Below are 18119 nucleotides of genomic sequence, written 5' to 3'. Positions count from 1 at the left end.
GAATCCTAAGGTAAAGTATTGGTAAAATAAGCATTTTTATCCATAATAATGAGGTGGCTGTGAACCTTAGCTAAGATTGCATTTAATTAAAAAAAAAAAAGTATACACACACACTTCTTTCAGTTGAAAGAAAATAAAAGTTACCTTGTCTGATTACGTTTACTATTGTGACTTTTATTTTTGTCTCTTGTTTATTCTGTGTGATAAACAATTTTCTTTTTTCGTTGCAGGAAGTTAAACCCAATTTAACAGAAAGGATTCAGGACTATGATGTATCTCTTGATAAAGCTCTTGATGAACTCATGGATGGTGACATCATAGTGTTTCAGAAGTATGTATTTTAAGGGGCCGGCTTATCATTACAATTAAATCACCTGGTTCACTTTGAAAACAGAACTTCCTTTAATTTAGTACTCTAACAGGAGCAAAGTATAGTTTTCCAGCAGTAGATGTTCTCAGCAGTTCTCATTCGTTCATTCAAAGGGGAAATTAAAAATATATTGATAGCTTTTTAATTATAACTTCACATAATTTAAGGAAATTCATCCTAGTTTAGAAAACTAATGCTCATAAATACTGAAATACGTCTCACTATTACCAAAGCGTGGTTCAGCAATACATCTGAGTTCTGCAGCTTTTTACTTGGAGCCACTGTAACCCAAACAGTGAAGAGCCTACCAGAATTTCAGATCTTGGGTTCTGTACCACCAGTGCTGTACAAGGCTCTTGACTTGGAGCTCCTTTCAACTTAGAACTGAACTCCTCTCCCTTTTTCCTTTTATTCATGCTCACTTTAAGTTCCATACTGGTCTGCGGTGATGAGATGCTTCCAGTTTGCCTGAGTGTATACAACTCATGGGTGTACTGGTGCTTCGACTGGAGTTTTCTCCAAGGCAACAGGAGAACTCCTGCTTCTTTATCCATTAAAGGGATCTTTCCTAAGCTTGTCAGGGCTATAAATCAGCATTTCAATGCTCTCACTCCTGATGGTCACACCCAACTGTGTTGCTCTGTTTCTCTCCATGGGCTGACAGTGGGTGGAAGCCAGCTAGTCTATCTTCAGCACTCTTACCCCAGATTATGTGAGATGAATGTATTTCTCATGTCATGCCTTGGAACTCGCATTCCCTGTTGACCCAGTTGGTGTTATGCACCTTTGGCTGGCTGCTGAGTTTTGGGTAAGTGCACAGCTTGTACCCTGGTGCTATTTCTCTGCTGAGAAGATAGGGGTACTGGTCAGTAGTGACCCAAACCAGCATCTGTGCAGGTTGTTTTGCTTCTGTGGTTCAAGGAGTGCTGTTGTACATCTGGCCTCTGTGCAAAGCAATTGATACAGGGGTATACAGAAAGTTTTGGCAGCATTAATAAAGACACACACTAATGTGCCAGGGTGGAGAGGGAGGGAAGAAAGCTGTTAGAATGCTGCTGTGAAATGAGTGGAATTGTCTATTGCCAGATTGCCAAATGAGAGAGCGCGGTGTGCAAGTGCATTGACTCTTGCACTGCACAGAAATATTCAAGGGTGTGAGTCACTACTGACTGTATTAGTTCTACTGTGTACAAGTGGTGGCTCTTTAAAAAGGTTTCTTAACTTTATTTCTGTATTTCTCAACTGTCACTGATTTACTGTAGAACCTGTTTAAGAGCCCTAGCTACGTGTATCTATAACAATGTAATGTGTAATGGTATTATCATTTGTCTGCTCCTGTAGGGATGATCCAGAAAATGATAACAGCGAACTACCAACAGCTAAAGAATACTTCAGAGACCTCTATCATCGAGTGGATGTCATTTTCTGTGATAAAACCATCCCCAATGACCCTGGCTTTGTTGTTACTTTATCCAATAGAATGAACTACTTTCAGGCACGTACCCTATTTGTTTCTTTGCATTTATTTCCTTGTGCTGGAAGTGACTTCTGCATTAGTTCATAAGCATGTTATAAATATTTTTAGGGAAGAGTAGATATGTTCTTGTACGCTTCTTGCATTATGGTAAGGAAAAAAATAAGAAAACCACTAATGCTTCTGAGAAGAAAATACTTTAAAAAAAATAATTTATTAATTGGATTTCATGCTGTGACATGAAAATATTGATGGAAATAACATGGTGATATAACCCAGCAAGCTAATTTCCTATGAGTGAGTTGAAGAACAGTGAGAATCTTCAAAGAACAAAGAATACAGGTTTCCTAAAAAAAAATAAATATTATAATGAAAAACAAAAGAGGAGTAGAGCTATTGTTGTGGCCTTTTGGTGACAGTGATTTATTGTAATTAGAGACATGTTCCCCTCCCATTCCCTTTCCTTCTTACTCTGGGTCACCTGTTCAGAAGCTAGAGATAGTAGTTTCTTCTTTTCTTGGAGAAGTAGACATAGTAGATCTCTCCCATTATTTCTCTAGCATAATATTTTTGAAGTAGAATAATGAATGATTGGGGTTGCACCAAATGACCTCTAGAGGTACCTTCCAACCTTAACCATTCTGTGATTGTATGACTGTAGAGCAGTGCCACAACTGTCTGAAAAAAATCAGAACTTACACAAATTTTTGTTTGCAGGTTGCAAAGACAGTTGCACAAAGACTTAATACGGATCCAATGCTATTACAGTTTTTCAAGTCTCAAGGGTAAGACAAATTTTCTAGTTTGGTGTTCTGTGTCTAAAGTATTATTTAAAATACTTAGCCCCAAAATAAGTAGGTTTCAGTTAATTTGTAGCTTTTCCATGTTGTGAGCTAATTTTTTATCATTATAATGTTAGCGTTCTGGCACACACAGCAAGTTGCATAGACAGTTTACTAACTATTACAGTGGCTGGCTCTAGAGACCCCATGAATTGTTCATTTTATAAGAATTGTAGTAAGTAAAATTAAAAAAAAAAAAAAAAAAAAAAACAAGCATTTTAAAGGATTGTTGTTTAAATAACATTTCAGAAATGATTAATTGTTTCAGAGCCTTTACTGTATGGGTCAAGTTATTAAACTAATGGAAGTGCTATTTCAGAATATGCAGATGTCTAGAATGGAGGAGACCAGAAATAAGTGCATATGTAAAAGCAGGATTCTTGCTGCTGTTAAAGCTTTAAATGCAGGAGCTACTTGTCTCTGACTTTTATTTTTACTATTTATTTCCTGGAAGCCTGCAAATAAGGAAAGTTAACTCCATCCTGTCCAGACCCAATACAATGACTGGGATCCCACAGAGCTGCTAAAAGGGATGTTTCTGGTTAAAGTGGTGGTTTTGGGCACAGTTGTGTAAAACTGGATTTGAATCTATAGGAAACTGCAACTGCAGCAGAAAACAGCATACTGGTAGTTATAGGTATATGCCGCAGGAATAACACACACACAAATTGTATAAACTTTTTGTAGGTATGTAAAAGTAGAGTGCTCTTGAATCATTAACCTGCAGGTCTCTCCCTTCCTCATCAAGGAGCCTGTCCCAGTTTGGATAGCTCTGTGTAGCTTACTGGGCTTCGGTCACTCTGGAATTTTGCTGTGTCATATGGCCCCACAAATTAACCTTTCACAATCTGAATCAGGTGACTTTAGTGCTGCTATACTAGTAGTTTCAGAGGAATGTAGGTCTGCCACTCTGCAGGATTAAAGGTAAACTCTTAAACATCTGAGAGAGTTAACATGTACAGCAAATGGTATTTCTGTTCCCATGTGCTTGCCTGTTTTTAAAAATCAGTAAAGCATTGGATGCAATGCTGTTTAGCCTGTACTAGCAATTACGTGAAACTAGTAGCCAGGAATAAAAATGTTCTTGGTACTTTGATTTACTGAGCAGCAATGGATTCTAAAGAGATGTTTGTGTTTTTTCTTTTTCTCTTCTGTAGTTATAGGGATGGCCCTGGCAATCCTCTTAGGCATAATTATGAAGGTACTTTAAGAGATCTTCTGCAGTTCTTCAAGCCTAGGCAACCTAAAAAACTTTACTATCAACAGGTAAGAGTTTTTTGTTTTTGTTGGTGTGAATAATAAAAAAAAAAAAATTACCCTGTACAAAGTATGCCTAAAGTGTTTCTCTTTTCTTCTTTAAGCTCAAAATGAAAATAACTGATTTTGAAAACAGAAGAAGTTTTAAATGCATATGGCTAAATAGCCAGTTTAGGGAAGAGGTGAGTGAGGTTGGCTGTTATTTGTTATAATTTCTTTGTTGAAGTTGGTACAGCTGTGGTTATGGTACAGTTTGTACATTCTGCTGTCTCTGAAGAACACCAAGTTAGAACAGAGCTGTACCTTATAGAAAAACAATGCCAGTTCTTAAAAAAAAAAAAATTTGAAGCGGTTGTTCACTTCAGTAATTTTTATTTTTTAAATATGGATTTTTGATGAAGAATCCAGTGTTTTCTGTGCTTTAATATGGTTGTTTACATTTTCAGGTTTTCTAATCACTTTTCTGTTCTAAATACTACCTAGGAAATAACAGTATATCCAGATAAGCATGGGTGTGTGCGGGACCTGTTAGAAGAATGTAAAAAAGTTGTAGAACTCTCTGAAAAAGGTTCAGGGAAATTAAGGTAAAGCTGGAAGATTTTGGATTTCTTCTATGTGATTGTATGCAGAAAAGTATCCATAGAACTTAAAATACTGTGAAAACTATTATTATGAAATGAAGTCTAATACTGTGTTAAAAAATGAAAAGATTCAGGAGTCTCATTAAGAGAGTTCTTATTAAATACAAATAGGAATCTTACGTAGCTATGTAAGTTTATGAAATAAATAATAAATTCTTGAGATGCTTAAGATTCATCAATCTCAGTTATTAATTCACAACTTAATAATTGTTTCCAATTCATGCTGTTCGCTTTTCAGGAGAGAAAAGTGAGGTCATTTAAAGAGAGTTTAAAAATAATTAAAACCTTTGCACTGCTAAAACAGAAAATTCAATCCTAGTATCTGTTTACATTCTGACTACACTAATTCTTCTTCAGGTTTGAGAAACTAATGTTGCATTGTTTTTTGTCTTTTCCCCACCACCCTCCATCCTTCCCCTTATAATGCTTTTTCTGTTCATGTGTTTTTAAGGCTGCTAGAAATAGTAAGTTACAAAATAATTGGTGTCCATCAGGAAGATGAGCTGTTAGAGTGTTTGTCACCTGCAACAAGTCGAACGTTTCGAATAGAGGTAAATACTACTTTCTTTAAGAAACTTTAAAACTTGCCTTTGAAAGAAGAAAGTATTTCAGGTGGTTATTGTCTTTTCCTAGATTCTGTTTTTCAAATACTGTGATACTTGCAGCAAGCAAGAATACGTGATTATACATATATATTTTAAAGATAATCCTTCTAAAAATCTCTGTTCCATCTCCTACCCTGTAATGGTTCCATTCTTTCAATCTTTACATACGTTTATATAACAAAACGTGAACAATTGGCAAGGGCCTGTCCTGAGAACATTTGCCTTCTTAGCAATAATTAATTCCAAGGTTTGTATGGGGACTCATCATGCAAATTTTCATGCTTGGAACCCACATTGATATGCAGAATTGTATTCTAGAAGACTGTTTCCTTTTCTTTTTAAGTTAGAGCTTCTTGAGCCAAATCTTGTTACTTAGTGTGATTTTTTCTAAACATTTCATCTTGCAAATCTGTTAACTTGCCTCAAAGATAAGAAATAAAAAAAGAATAGTAAGCTTCCGATGTAAAGCTGTAATGAGAAGATGACAAGAGAAGGTCTGTGATATTTTTGTAACTACAGCTGATGGAAGATTTCATGTCAAAAAAGCCATCCAGGGAAGCCAAGAGAGTGTTTTACTGAATAGGGGAAGCTCAAGCATTGTTGTGACAGAGATGAATGGGGGTGGGGAGATGACACTATGTCAAAAAAAAGGTCTGTCTTTAATTGTTTTTAAATAGACTTGTTTTGCATCAGTAATAATACGTTAAGTATGCATTTAGTTACTTAATATGTTGGGTTTTTTTTGTGGAAGCTTTAGCTGATTGCAGTCTTAATTTTATGTCTGGATCTAGGAAATTCCTCTGGACCAGGTAGATATAGATAAAGAAAATGAGATGCTAATCACAGTGGCACATTTCCACAAAGAGGTTTTTGGGACATTTGGAATTCCATTCTTGCTGAGGATACACCAGGTACATATGCCTCCCTTTTCTCCTTATGCAATAATCTTTTTGATGTTTCTTAAAATACTGTAAAAGAAAGTGATTAGAGTTAGTAAAAATTGTTGCTGTTTAAAAAAGGGGAAAAAAAAAGTTCTGCCCCATATATGCATTTTTGTGGTTAAATCCCTTGCTGTCTTGGTTTTCCTTTGCATATACAGATTGCTCAGTGTTTCAGTGAGCCTTTTTAGGTCATGAATATCAAACTGGTAATTGACATGCTGTATATGTAATATTAAAATAAAAATAGAATCTGATTTCTAATACTGTGTTAGCAATTACGAGGTAAACTTATTGGCAAAAGTGGCGAAGCCATTGTTGTTTGGCTTCTTATTGAGACAAATGATTATGACAAATGAGTGAGTTTGCTTTCTTGAACATTTTCTAAGATGACTCTGCATTTTATAATTTATTTCATAACTTTAATAATTTGGTGTGCTTTATCTTCCAGGGCTGGAAGTTAATACAAGAATGAAAGCTAATTTTGAAAGTTTATATTAAGTTTTTATGTATTGCTACTCTAACCAAGTGTCACACTATTTCTTTCAATAGAAAAGTGTTTTTATGAGGGCAGTTAGCACTTGTGCTTTTAAACTATTTTTCTGTTTTTTGTTTGTTAGTTTATACGAAAATTACATAGTTTCATAGAAGTTTTGGAGTGAGACACATGTCCACACCTCTGAATCTTTGTGTCATTTTACCATATTTCCATGTTTTTGACCAATGTAGAGTAAGATCTTTGTGTTAATTTTTGGTGGAGACTATTTGCACTGCATTTCCCTAAGATAGCTCTATTGATCTTTAAGTTAACACTGTCTGGTATTATATTTCAAGCAGCTTATATACAGAACATGCAGAAAAATACTATAAAATTTACCAGTTGAGGGGAAGCATCACAGCTGTAGAGGTTTGAAGAAGCAATATACTTAGGAAAGATCACTTAAAAATAATAATACGTATATTTTTAAAATCCCTATTTTGCTGCTAATTTCTAACTTTGTTTCTTAACTTGTATATATTGAGCAAGTCAATTTATGGGAGAGATTGCATAAAGACGAATCAGTAAGACTTGCAGATGCCGAGTTTATAGAAAGCTGTACATTGTACGTACTCTATTGTAGTAGATAGTGTTGACACTTCAGTAATTTTGGTAATAGCTGAGAGATTAAGATATGCAATGTATTCTGATGTAGCTTGAAGTAGGAAATATTTACGGCACCCCTTTTGCTTCCTATTTTTTGACGTTAAAAATGTCGTAATCATTAGGGTGAACACTTCAGAGAAGTTATGAAGCGGATTCAGACAATGCTGGACATACAAGAAAAAGAATTTGAAAAGGTAATGGCAAGTTGGAAGAAGTTTTATTGCTGATTGCAGACTCTAAGTTTATTTCAAAAAGTTTGAAAACTGTAAATTTGGGATAAGTGCAGATGTTGATCAGTAGAACAGTTGCTTGCCCTACTGACCTTTCTGAGAATAATTAGGTAAAATGTGTAGGACTAGTACTTCTGTACTGTGTAAAATGAGATACTCCGTAAAATAGCAGAATAACCTAGAAAAAGTTTGGATGGTACAGAAGCTCAAGAGGGCACGCACTTCAGTTTCCTGCTCAGAGTAGAGCTAGCTTAAAGTTAAGTCAGGTTGCTCAGGATTTTACCTAGTCGCAATTTAAATATTCCCAAGAATGGCAGTTCTGCCACGTTCTGGACAGTTATTTTAGAGCTGTATCACTCATTGTGAAGATCTTTTTCTTACCTGAGATCAGAATTTGTCATTTTGCAGCTTCTGATAGTAGCCCTCTTGTCCTTATGCTGTGCACCACTTGGAAAAGTCTGCCTCAGTCTTCACAGTATCACCCTTCAGTTGGTGGAAGACTGGATGTTCCTGTTAGCCTTTTGTTCTCTGAGCTAGATAAACAAGTTCCCCTTAGCTGCTTCTATGCCTCGTGCTACAGCCCCCTGTCTTACTGGCCTTTGCTGGAACCCCTGCAGTTTGTTTCCAATGCGCTTTCATTGGAGGGCCTGAACCTGGACACAATATTCCAGATGCAGTCTCAAGATTTCCTGACTGTTCATTTTTATCCTGCTGTCTAAGTAGTTGATGAAGATCTTAAACAGGATTGACTTCAGTATCAACCCCTGAAGAATACCACTCATAACCAGCTGTGTTTTATATTATGAAGTTAGACTTGGAGACTTTATTTTAGTACAGTATCTTAACAGTTTTCTTCCTTTTCATAGTTTAAATTTGCAATTGTAATGATGGGCCGACACCAATATCTCAATGAAGATGAGTATGAAGTGAACTTGAAAGATTTTGAGCCCCAACCTGGTGAGTTGTTCTCAATCTGACTATTCTGACCTCCTGAAGTCAGGTCTGCCAGTTGTTATAAGGCAGTTATCCTTAACTCAGAACACAGAAACAGATTAGTTGTTCTTTGTACGTCAAGTACACTGAATATAGTAACTAAGCAAGTATTTGCCTATACTTGCATGCACACTTCACTGTTAGTCTTGAGAATATATATTCTGTAGACATATGAATTACTGCATAGTGTTTGCTTGTGAGCTAAAAGTTTGCATTTGAACAACCAGCATTTGAGCAACCAAATGGGTCAAATATCCATACAGCATGCTTTACAGAAGAGAGTTATGTTACTTGCACTGTATCTGTATTGCCCATCTGCTCCTTTGTATATTTGATTCTCACATTGTTATTGGAGTAGGTGCTCATATTATTCCTAAAACATAAGAAAGTGCATCCTCATAAGCTCCTTAAGTGTGCCACAAAGAGGTATTTGACTTCTCATATTCATTGAAGACATTCCTTGTTCTTTCTTGATATCTTCAATGAATCTATAGAATCAAACAAGAATATTACATATGTGACTAGGATGCTGTTTAGATTCTTCAGACAAGATTCACCAAGCTACAAATTCAGCTCTGCTCTGAATTTGTCTGTGGAGGTGGTCTACCATCTTATTTACTCAACTGATATTTAAAGCTTTATTCTCTGAGGAATATACACATAGGAGAAACCAGGTTAGTCATTGAGGAGTCTCACCACAGTCGTCTTTTGGGAGTTTTAGCTGGAAATGACACCCTTGAACTTGCAGTTAGGGCTGTATTGAAAGTCATGAGTTCTCTTCCCCCCCAAATTTGCCAGATTTGCTCTGATGTTTTTCAAGCTCTGGACTTACATAACAATTGTAAAGAATTCCTGTAACTGTCCATTTATTTCAAAATCCATAGAGAATTAGGCCTGTAGTGTTAATGAGTACTTTGCAGGGACCTAGCAAGAAGTCATCTCATTGTGGTATGTTATACAGCCAGGTTTATGGCTAACGGCTGTGAATATGAGGGGACTTGCCAAAACTTTGGATGTCTCCATGTGAACAGGCCATCAGTGCGCAGAGGGAAGTGTGGTTGGTGTCACTGGGGGGACCTGGTTTTCTGCACACATTGTGAGGGGTCTCTGGATGACTAACTCAGAGGTAGACATTTGTCAGTGGGCAAATAAGCTCGCTCTTGTGTGTTCAGAGCAGGCAGAGTCCTGATTTTATTCTAAGTCATCTTTCTGAGTGCAGGGAAAGGGAAGGCAATAGTCCAAAATGAGTTATTGGACTTCCTGAGCAAACCTAGAGCCAGTATTGCTGAGGCAATGTGAAAGACTAGGTAACTAGGTCAAAAGTACAGAACATAGAAGAAATTGGAAAGGGGAGAACTTGGTGTTTGAAGCAGCTGTAGGGAATCTGAGACTAGTGGGTTTCCATTTGAGAGTTGCCCTTTTGATATTATAGACTTTGATAGAATTAACTCCCCACAAGATTCTCCTGTTGGGTGGTAATATGATGTTCTAATGCCTTCTTATCTAAATAGTGTTTCAAGGTGTAGGGCTCACAAGTTCCTATAAATACCAGATTTTAACATGTGCTGGACTGACTGAACTGAAGGTTTGGCTTTCACTAATTTTATCAACATAGTTGGTGTCGATCAATGCTGTCCCTCTCCTTTTGTAAAGATGCACTCTAATGACAATTGTGCTAACAGCATATGATTGAGTTTCTTTCTTTAAAAGACATTAAGGTGATCTCAGCCAGATTGGCAGTACTTTTATATTGGACATTGACCATTACGTCAAAAAGAAAAAATATTTTGATTGAAGAAAATATATCCAAAAATGCAGATGCAGGCAACCAGAAAGGTCAAGTGTTTTATGCTTTAGTGATTACAGTTGATGTCCTGAAATGTAGGAGTGTGCTTCTCTTGCTGGGGGGCTATTTAGTTTGTGCCGCTATCATTTCACTTCAAAGAACATTTGATGCTCTTCATTGAAGACATCTTAAAAGGGAGTATTTTCCATTTGCAAGAAGTACATGGAATGTGATTTTTCATGAAAATTAGCAGCAGGTAAAACAATATGGGGTTGAACAAGTGAAAAATTCTGTATGTTTTCTGTATAGTCCAAATATGACTAAATTTTTTCTCAGAATAAATACAAGGTTGGTTACATGATTTCTTAATGAACACATGATTTGCATTTTACATGTACTTAAGAATGTTCCTACATAACGAGGTGATAAGAATAACTTAATACAGCAGCAATCACTTATACTGTGGCAAATACTATAGGTTATCATATTTAGATGATGATTTCCTCTTTCAAGCACTGCCCAGCAGTTCTGTGAAAGGTGGTACTTCAGTTGACATGCCTCTAGCCATAAATTGCAAAAGCAAGGGGTTTTTTTGTTGTTGTTGTTGTTGTTTTTTGTTTTTTAACTTCAGCACATACTTCACTGCTGTAAACTCTCGTAAGTGACTGAAGAGGAGGAAAACCAGCTACCTGATGCAGAAACAGTTGTAGAAATATTACTGGGAGGAAAGTTGTGGTCAGGAAAGCAGCTGTCATGGCTGGGGACTATAGGAGTGTTCTGCAGCCCTCTTCCATACTGTATGATTCCTAGCAAACTGAACAGGGCACGCATGAGTAGTTTGTGTAAAGGAGTCTTTTCAACTTACTCTTAAAAACTTCATTTTTTTTCTCTTTTCTTTTCTAGGCAACATGTCTCATCCAAGGCCATGGCTAGGGCTTGACCATTTCAATAAAGCCCCAAAGAGAAGTCGCTACACTTACCTTGAAAAAGCTATTAAAATCCATAACTGACTTACGTAACCAGATTGTCAAGGCAAGGGACAAAAATAAGTGTGTGTGTGCACCTTTTTAACAACTGTAGAACTTTGGTACACGTGCACTATATCTGAAGTCTTCAGCAAGAGGATTTGCTGCTGATGTTAATTTTATTTTGTTGAGGCTGTTCAGTTTGGCTTCTCTGTATCTATTGACTGCCCTTTTTGAGCAAAATGAAGGTGTTTTTATAAAGCTTGGATGCCAATGAGAGTTATTTTATGGTAAACGTAATGCAAGGCAATTGTCAGCATAATGAGGGAAGAGTTTAGTAGAACAGTTGACATTGGCAAAATATTTGTCTGTAGTACGTTTATAGATGGCATAAGCTGGCTGGCTGCCCTTCCTGGTATGGTATTCACCATCACTGCAGCTAGTAAGTCTTATGTTTAGACTCACATCAGATTTATTTCCTTCAGTTATACTTTAAATGACATTTTTGTGCATTTGTAAATGCAAAAAACTCACATCATCAATAAATAGCAATCTCTACTTCATTGTGTACATTGTTGGCACTTATTCGGGATTTTTGTCTCCTCCAGCTGCATAGAATCTTTTTTAATAAACTAGTTTTCATTTAATTTAGTCACTACTTTGCATCCTGTTTTGCCAAGTGGATGCCCTGACTCCTAAAATGAGATATTTGGGTCTTTTTATTAAATTTTCAACCATTGTTGAATACAGTTGCAATTTATTATGCCATCTTCTGGGAAATAGAATGACACTGAAAGTTGGCAAAAGCAAGTGAAAGGATTATAAATATCATTAATTTAGTTAACATGGGAAGAGATGGGGAAAACACAAGAAATAGCCTTTTAGCACAGAGGGGCATGCTCACTAGTATTTAGTAAGCTGTTGACTTTGTATAAAAAAGGAGGAAAAAAAAGAAAAAAGAAAAAAAGAAAAACTGAAATTGTATATTTAATGAATGAACATGTACAATTTAACACTTGGAGGTTAATTTTGTTGGGTGAGTCTGCAAGTGAATTTCACTGATGTTGATATTCATTGTGTGTAGTTTTATTTCAGTCCCCAGACTGCTTCCTTTTATTTTGGAGCTAATGCCAGCCGCGTGTCTAGTTTTGAGTGCAGTAAAGATAGAATCAGCAATTCACACTTAATTTTACATTTTTTTCCAGTATTTTATTTTGTTTCTGTAGCCGCAGTGTACAACAACTCTTCCTGTATATTGCCTTTTTTTGCTGGAAAATGTTGTATGTTGAATAAAATTTTCTATAAAATTTTTCTTCAGTGAGTGATGACATGGAAGTTGAAGAAGATTTTCTCTTCTCCGTGGAAATAGAGTTCTGGGAAAGTACTTTTATTTGTGAGGTTTTGCTAAAGGTGTGTTTTCTTGTTTTCAGTGTTGACAATTGTATAACCCTTATATTGGTTGTTTTGGAGTTTGGGGGAAAATTTGTGGGGTTTTCTGTTCAGTTGTTTTAGGTTTGGGATTTTTTTTTCATTTTTTTGTTTTGTTTTGTTCTGTTTTTGGGTGTTTTGTTTTTTTACCTCCTAACTAGTTACATTTGAGCTTAACAAATAGAAGGGTTTTCCTGGAAGGAACCATGTACAAATACAATGAATGGAAAAATTATTTTGCTAGTTTGTTTGTAAAGCTTGTAGTAGAGTTTTTGTGGTAGACTTGACTCTGCCTGCCTGTACAAAATTTTGTTGTCCAGATTCTCAAGTCTAATATTATACATGGTGTAAAATTAAAATCTGGAGTCTCTAAAGGTAAGCTCTCTTAATAGAGTGATAGGTTCCCTCTGTAGTGTGTTCCCTGTATTCATAACCAAAACAAAGTTCTTAGAAGCTTCCTTTTCTCAGACCTACCAATAAACATTTAGTAGGGGTTGTATACATGTGATGGCCTTTATACTTTCTTTTCTGAGATGTGGGTGCTGGTGATAACTGAAAACACCAGCAAGTATTTTTAAATTGAATTTTAAGATATTTTGTTCATATAGCTTTAAAAATGCATTAATCTCCAATATTAGGTGTGTCTGAGTTTTTTTAATTTATATGCCGTGGTGCTTTTAACAGTCTCTAATTCCCAGTCAAAGCAAACTAGTTGTTTACATTGCTTTTGTCGTCTGAGTACATAGGTTACAGGTAGAGGGAAGTGCTTAAATGGCATGCCTTAAATGGATCAAGATTTCCTTTGACTTGTATTTGCATTGAACTGGTGAGAAAGGTAACACAATCCAAGACAACTGGTACTTTTACTAGTAGTACTTGGGTTGTCTCTACAGGCTTTCAGTAAATATCAGGGTTTGTATTCAAAATACTTCCGTAAAATTAGGTACTCTGATCAGCAGTAGTACACCCTATTTTGTGAATTCAATGTTATGGTAGACAGATATGAAATCGAGTTTGTATCTGAATGTCACTAACTTTTAGGACTAATTTATGGGATTCTGGCAGCTTCTAGGGAATATCTTATGAAATCGCAATACTTCCTATTTCAGAAGAAAATACTGCTAACAAAGTAAATTTTGGGTGCCTTTTGATTTTTAGATGACTAGTTCTTACATGCTTCAGTATTTGTGCAATTCCCACACCAATTTTGAAAAGACAATACATTAAGGCATTCCGTATGCACTATTTCCAGTAACTGAAGTTTTTTATGGAAAAAAAAAATTGGAGCACAAATAACTTGTTACTCAAATGTAGAAACACACACAGCTATGTAGAGAAGAGGAAGAATGGAGGTTTTCTCAGGTGCAGTATCTTTGTTTAGCTCATTCTAAAAATTTACAAGAGTACAGTCTTCAAAGCTACTGTGCTTTCCATTTCTAATTCAGATATTGGAATTATCTGGATAAGAGCAAATGCATTAAATTAACTTAATGATGATAAGTGTTAAGCAATAAGGATGTAAATTCATGGTACACAGGATCAGAGCACCATGATGTTAGCGGCCCGTCTGAATTCTTGAAAATAGCAAGAATTGTTCCTGTAGATTTACATAGTGCCTTTTATTCTAAAGGAGTCCAAAGCATTCTGTGAAATCTAAGCAAATCACACCAGTGAAATAGTTTGACTAGAGAGTGACAGCCAACAAAAACACCCTTTATACAAGAAGGCTTGCTTAGCAGCACCAGGACGAATTCGTACTGCTGCAAGACACGTCAGAGGGATCAGGCCGATGTCGTGCCGCTGGACGTGCAGTGCCCGGTGCTGTATCTACCTCAGCTGCTGCCCCTCGGAGCTGGGACCCAGCCTGCTGCTCCCTAGAGCCTCAGACCTGGAGCTTGGACCGCCCTCAGTCCTGCGGGCTCTGTGCTGGCTGCAGGCGTCAGTACGTAGATCTAAGCGACGCTGTGTTTTGCTATTTGATAACCTTTGTGAGAAATCTTTTTTTTTTTCCTGTAGGAACTGTATATATTGTAAATAAAATAGATAAGGGTAAACACTGGATTTGTGTCTTGTCCGTTCCTTTTTCAAAAAGAAACAAAAGTGAAAGCGTTGCTCAGAAGTCAAGGTGATTTTGATTAGACGGAGGAGATGAATTTTGCAAAATTCAACTAAATCATGTCAAGAATGACATTCATAATGTAAGTAGACTTGGCCAGAGGGTAAATGCTGAGTTCTGCAGCAATTCCTATGGTTTTATCTCTTCCCGTTTTTCCTCAGAGGATCTAAGCAAGCATTTGGATATTGAGATAGGGAGAGTCAGGGTTTAGCATGTGTGTGGCCTGGTGTCATTTATCCTTTGCTTTTAAATGAGCCTGCCCTTTAGGATCTGAAAAAGGGGCTACACCAGGCAGCAGCTGGAGTCTGCCTTTCTTATAAAATACTTGTATAAGCTATTGTGCCTCCAGATATTGGTGCAAAAATGTTTTGACTACTTTTGCTAATATCCTCTGCACATCTGAAATCATATGCATCATTTCTTTCTGTTATGTATATATTCAGGATTATTTGTTTCTGCACTTGCCTTCTAAATGTTATCCAAATTGATGTGTATTCACTGTTATTTAAAGGTGAAGCTTACTCTTTCACAGACAGATTTTAAAATTGATAGAAAAAAACCCTAACATTTAAAAATATTTGAAATGGTGGAAAAAAACTGGCTGATGTCTGTCTGGCTGCTTGTGGATTTTATCATCGTGGTGTTACTTCCTGTTAGGTCAAAGTGATTAAGGAGGCTGGGTCACCAGAGGATGCAGAGTTACTGACCTTGTTATCATGTGAAAGCCAGGGCAGCCCCTAGAATGGCCTTCCTTGCCCCATTACTTCTGCCACTGGGTTGAGAAGGCCGGAGGAGCTGGGTCTGGTCTTCGTGCAGGTCCCTGGGAGTCACCATGAAGGTTCCTGTATGCAAATAGCTCACCAGAGAAATTTTACTACCAAGCTTGTACTGCTCTCGGAGCTTCTAGGTTTCTAAACGATGTCAATATTGTAAGAGCCTTTGTATTCTTCAGTAAAATTCCCTGCATCCACCTAGTTTAATAGCTTGGTATTCACTGCCACCCCATCACACCCACACCCACACACCCACCCACCCCTTTGTGGTCTAGAGCCCCCTTTTTAGCTATATTCCTATGACTGGAGCCTTGTGCTGTTCTGCAGAGATCCTACTGTAGCAAGGTGACCGATGTGTTCAGCCTGGGAGATGGCTGATGATATTGAAGGCCTTTTCCAGCCTAGATGATGCTGTGTTTCTGTGATGCAGGGGACAGGGAACAAGTGGATGGGAGAGGCCAGTTTAATGAAAGCATTTATAGGAGCCATAGACAAAGAGAAATGCATTGGGGTCAAGATGTACTACTGCCCTCAGGGCTGTACCAAACACTTCTATCAGCTTTTGTTTAATGTGAAAACAATTCAAATACAGATCTTGGACAGTTTGTTTCCAGGTAGCATAATTTACCACCTGCTGTGCTCAAGTCCTGAGGAAGATCAATGACGGGTTTGTTGCATGGGATCATTCTGGCACTAAATCACAGCTTAGGCTAATTGATGCCCAGCTGCATCAATTTAAGCATGATAGGTGATGATCTGTGGAACTCTGAATTACACCTGCTTTGTTACTAGCAACAATTTTCAACAGTGCCTCTTGTTTTTTGCTGTTCTCATCAAAAAGGTGAGGTGTCTTTTCAATTTGTGGTGTCTGCCAGACTGAAACATCAGCCTCTGCTTGCTGTAGCACAGACGTTGGCTTGGGCTACACGAGTTTGATTTGTCTGGAAAATAGTTGTGTAATGGTTTTTACTTACTCATACACCACAGCAAAAAAAGTACACTTGTATTATTCTCTGTTTAAACACTGGAGTTCTCATACTTCTTATATATACTCCTCAAGCAAAAGCGCATGCATAAATCTACACTAGTTTAGCTGTGGCCATTTAAAAATATGCTACTAGCTAAATAGATGCTATTTGTAATAAAGACGAGCTCCAGGTAGTTTAAGATGACTGCACAAGGGGGAATGCCACTCTGAGAACTAATTTCTGATGCATTCTTCAAACCTATAGCTTTCAAGATCTTTAACTTTTCAGAATTCTGATTTTGCTTGTAACACTGCCACCCGCTGGAGCGCTGGCAGCACAGCGCGGGTATCGGGGCTCGTGTACAGCCAGTACAAACTGCGTCCTGCTGGCAAATGCTTACTGGGTGCCACTGGGGCAGTGTTAGGCTGTAACAGGCACAAATTCAGGAAAAATCAGGAGTCGATGCTACCTAGAGCTTATGATTATCTGTCATGTGTGTGGTATTGAGTAAGCTGCATTGCCAATGCACGCATGTAGGCCAACTCTGGCTGGTATTTATTTACATATTAAAAAAAAGTCAGTTTTAGTTTTCTCATCAGATTCGCAGACAAAACTGAATGTCTATGAAAAAAAATGCACTTTTTTTTTTTAGAGGACCTCCCTGTGTGTATCTGGAGTACATAACCAGTGGAAGCAAACAGTCCCTAAATTTTAGGGTGTGGGGAGGTCTAGTTATAGAAAACAAGAAATCCCAACACTCACTTTTTGAACTTACTTTTTGAACTTCCTTCTATTAGTAGCAGTAATATCTTCTCAGTAGTCACATTTAAATCCTCTCTGGGCTTTTTCAAGTTAGCAGTTTTTTGGATGTTAAGACTGTCAGTAAATACAGGCTCCGGGTATGGGTTTGTTTTCTTTTTTTTTTTTTCTTTTTTTGTAACAACTCTATAGTTTTTGAGAGCAAATTATTAATTAAAGCCTCAATTCCTTGGTAGTTTTTTATTCAACCTTCCCATAAGCAGCTGCAGTTATAAAATTCGTTAAAAACACGAACCCGTGTTTCTACAAGGAAGAGGGCTGCTATTTCCAAAGCAGGCCAGGGTTGTTCTGTTAGGCATTCAGGCTTCAAGGTTTTCCTTCTGTCACACAAGTTACTTGTTTTCAGCTTCATGAAAGCAGTGTTCATATGCTGCCTCCCCTCTGCCAGTGATCTCGACATGTGCGGTCTGCACGGGCAGCAGAAAGGAGGTGAGGTGTGTAATCTGAGGGCGGGCAGGCCTCACGGTTCCTTTCTCCTGAGGCACGGAAGGTCTGAGGAAGCCCATGGTTTTCTCAGCCAGGTCAAGATGCTCCTGTAAGCGAGTGCTGACAACGCACTTCGGCTATGGTCTCTGTGCCTGAAGTGAGGACAGGGTGCTCCTGTTCAGACCTACCCCGTCTGTCCCCACAGCCTTAATGCTTCACAGTTGATGTTATTGTTCGAGGACTGAGAGGGTGTTGCATTCAAATACAACAGCGTGTCCAACCTGGCTATGCAGTAACCTGTAAGTACACTAAGAACTGCAGTAAAATAGTTGTTTGAAAAGACT

The 18119-nt window shown here is 37.5% G+C and overlaps 1 protein-coding gene across 1 annotated transcript in view; it reads left to right on the top strand.

Moving 5' to 3' along the window:
• The window catches only part of USP7 (ubiquitin specific peptidase 7), a 71973-nt gene extending 60165 nt beyond the window's left edge, over positions 1–11808 (top strand). The window contains exons 21-31 of the mRNA XM_083800659.1: positions 231–331; positions 1712–1865; positions 2562–2629; positions 3844–3952; positions 4048–4125; positions 4427–4527; positions 5036–5135; positions 5981–6100; positions 7394–7465; positions 8368–8458; positions 11184–11808. Of these exons, the coding sequence (XP_083656785.1) occupies positions 231–331; positions 1712–1865; positions 2562–2629; positions 3844–3952; positions 4048–4125; positions 4427–4527; positions 5036–5135; positions 5981–6100; positions 7394–7465; positions 8368–8458; positions 11184–11290 (1101 nt within the window). The 3' untranslated portion in view covers positions 11291–11808. The remainder of the gene's footprint in view (positions 1–230; positions 332–1711; positions 1866–2561; positions 2630–3843; positions 3953–4047; positions 4126–4426; positions 4528–5035; positions 5136–5980; positions 6101–7393; positions 7466–8367; positions 8459–11183) is intronic.
• The last annotated feature ends 6311 nt before the right edge of the window (positions 11809–18119 follow it).

The sequence above is a fragment of the Anser anser genome, assembly GCF_964211835.1.
Source record: "Anser anser genome assembly, chromosome: 15".
Lineage (NCBI taxonomy): Eukaryota > Metazoa > Chordata > Aves > Anseriformes > Anatidae > Anser > Anser anser.
This window is presented reverse-complemented; position numbering and strand designations above follow the sequence as displayed.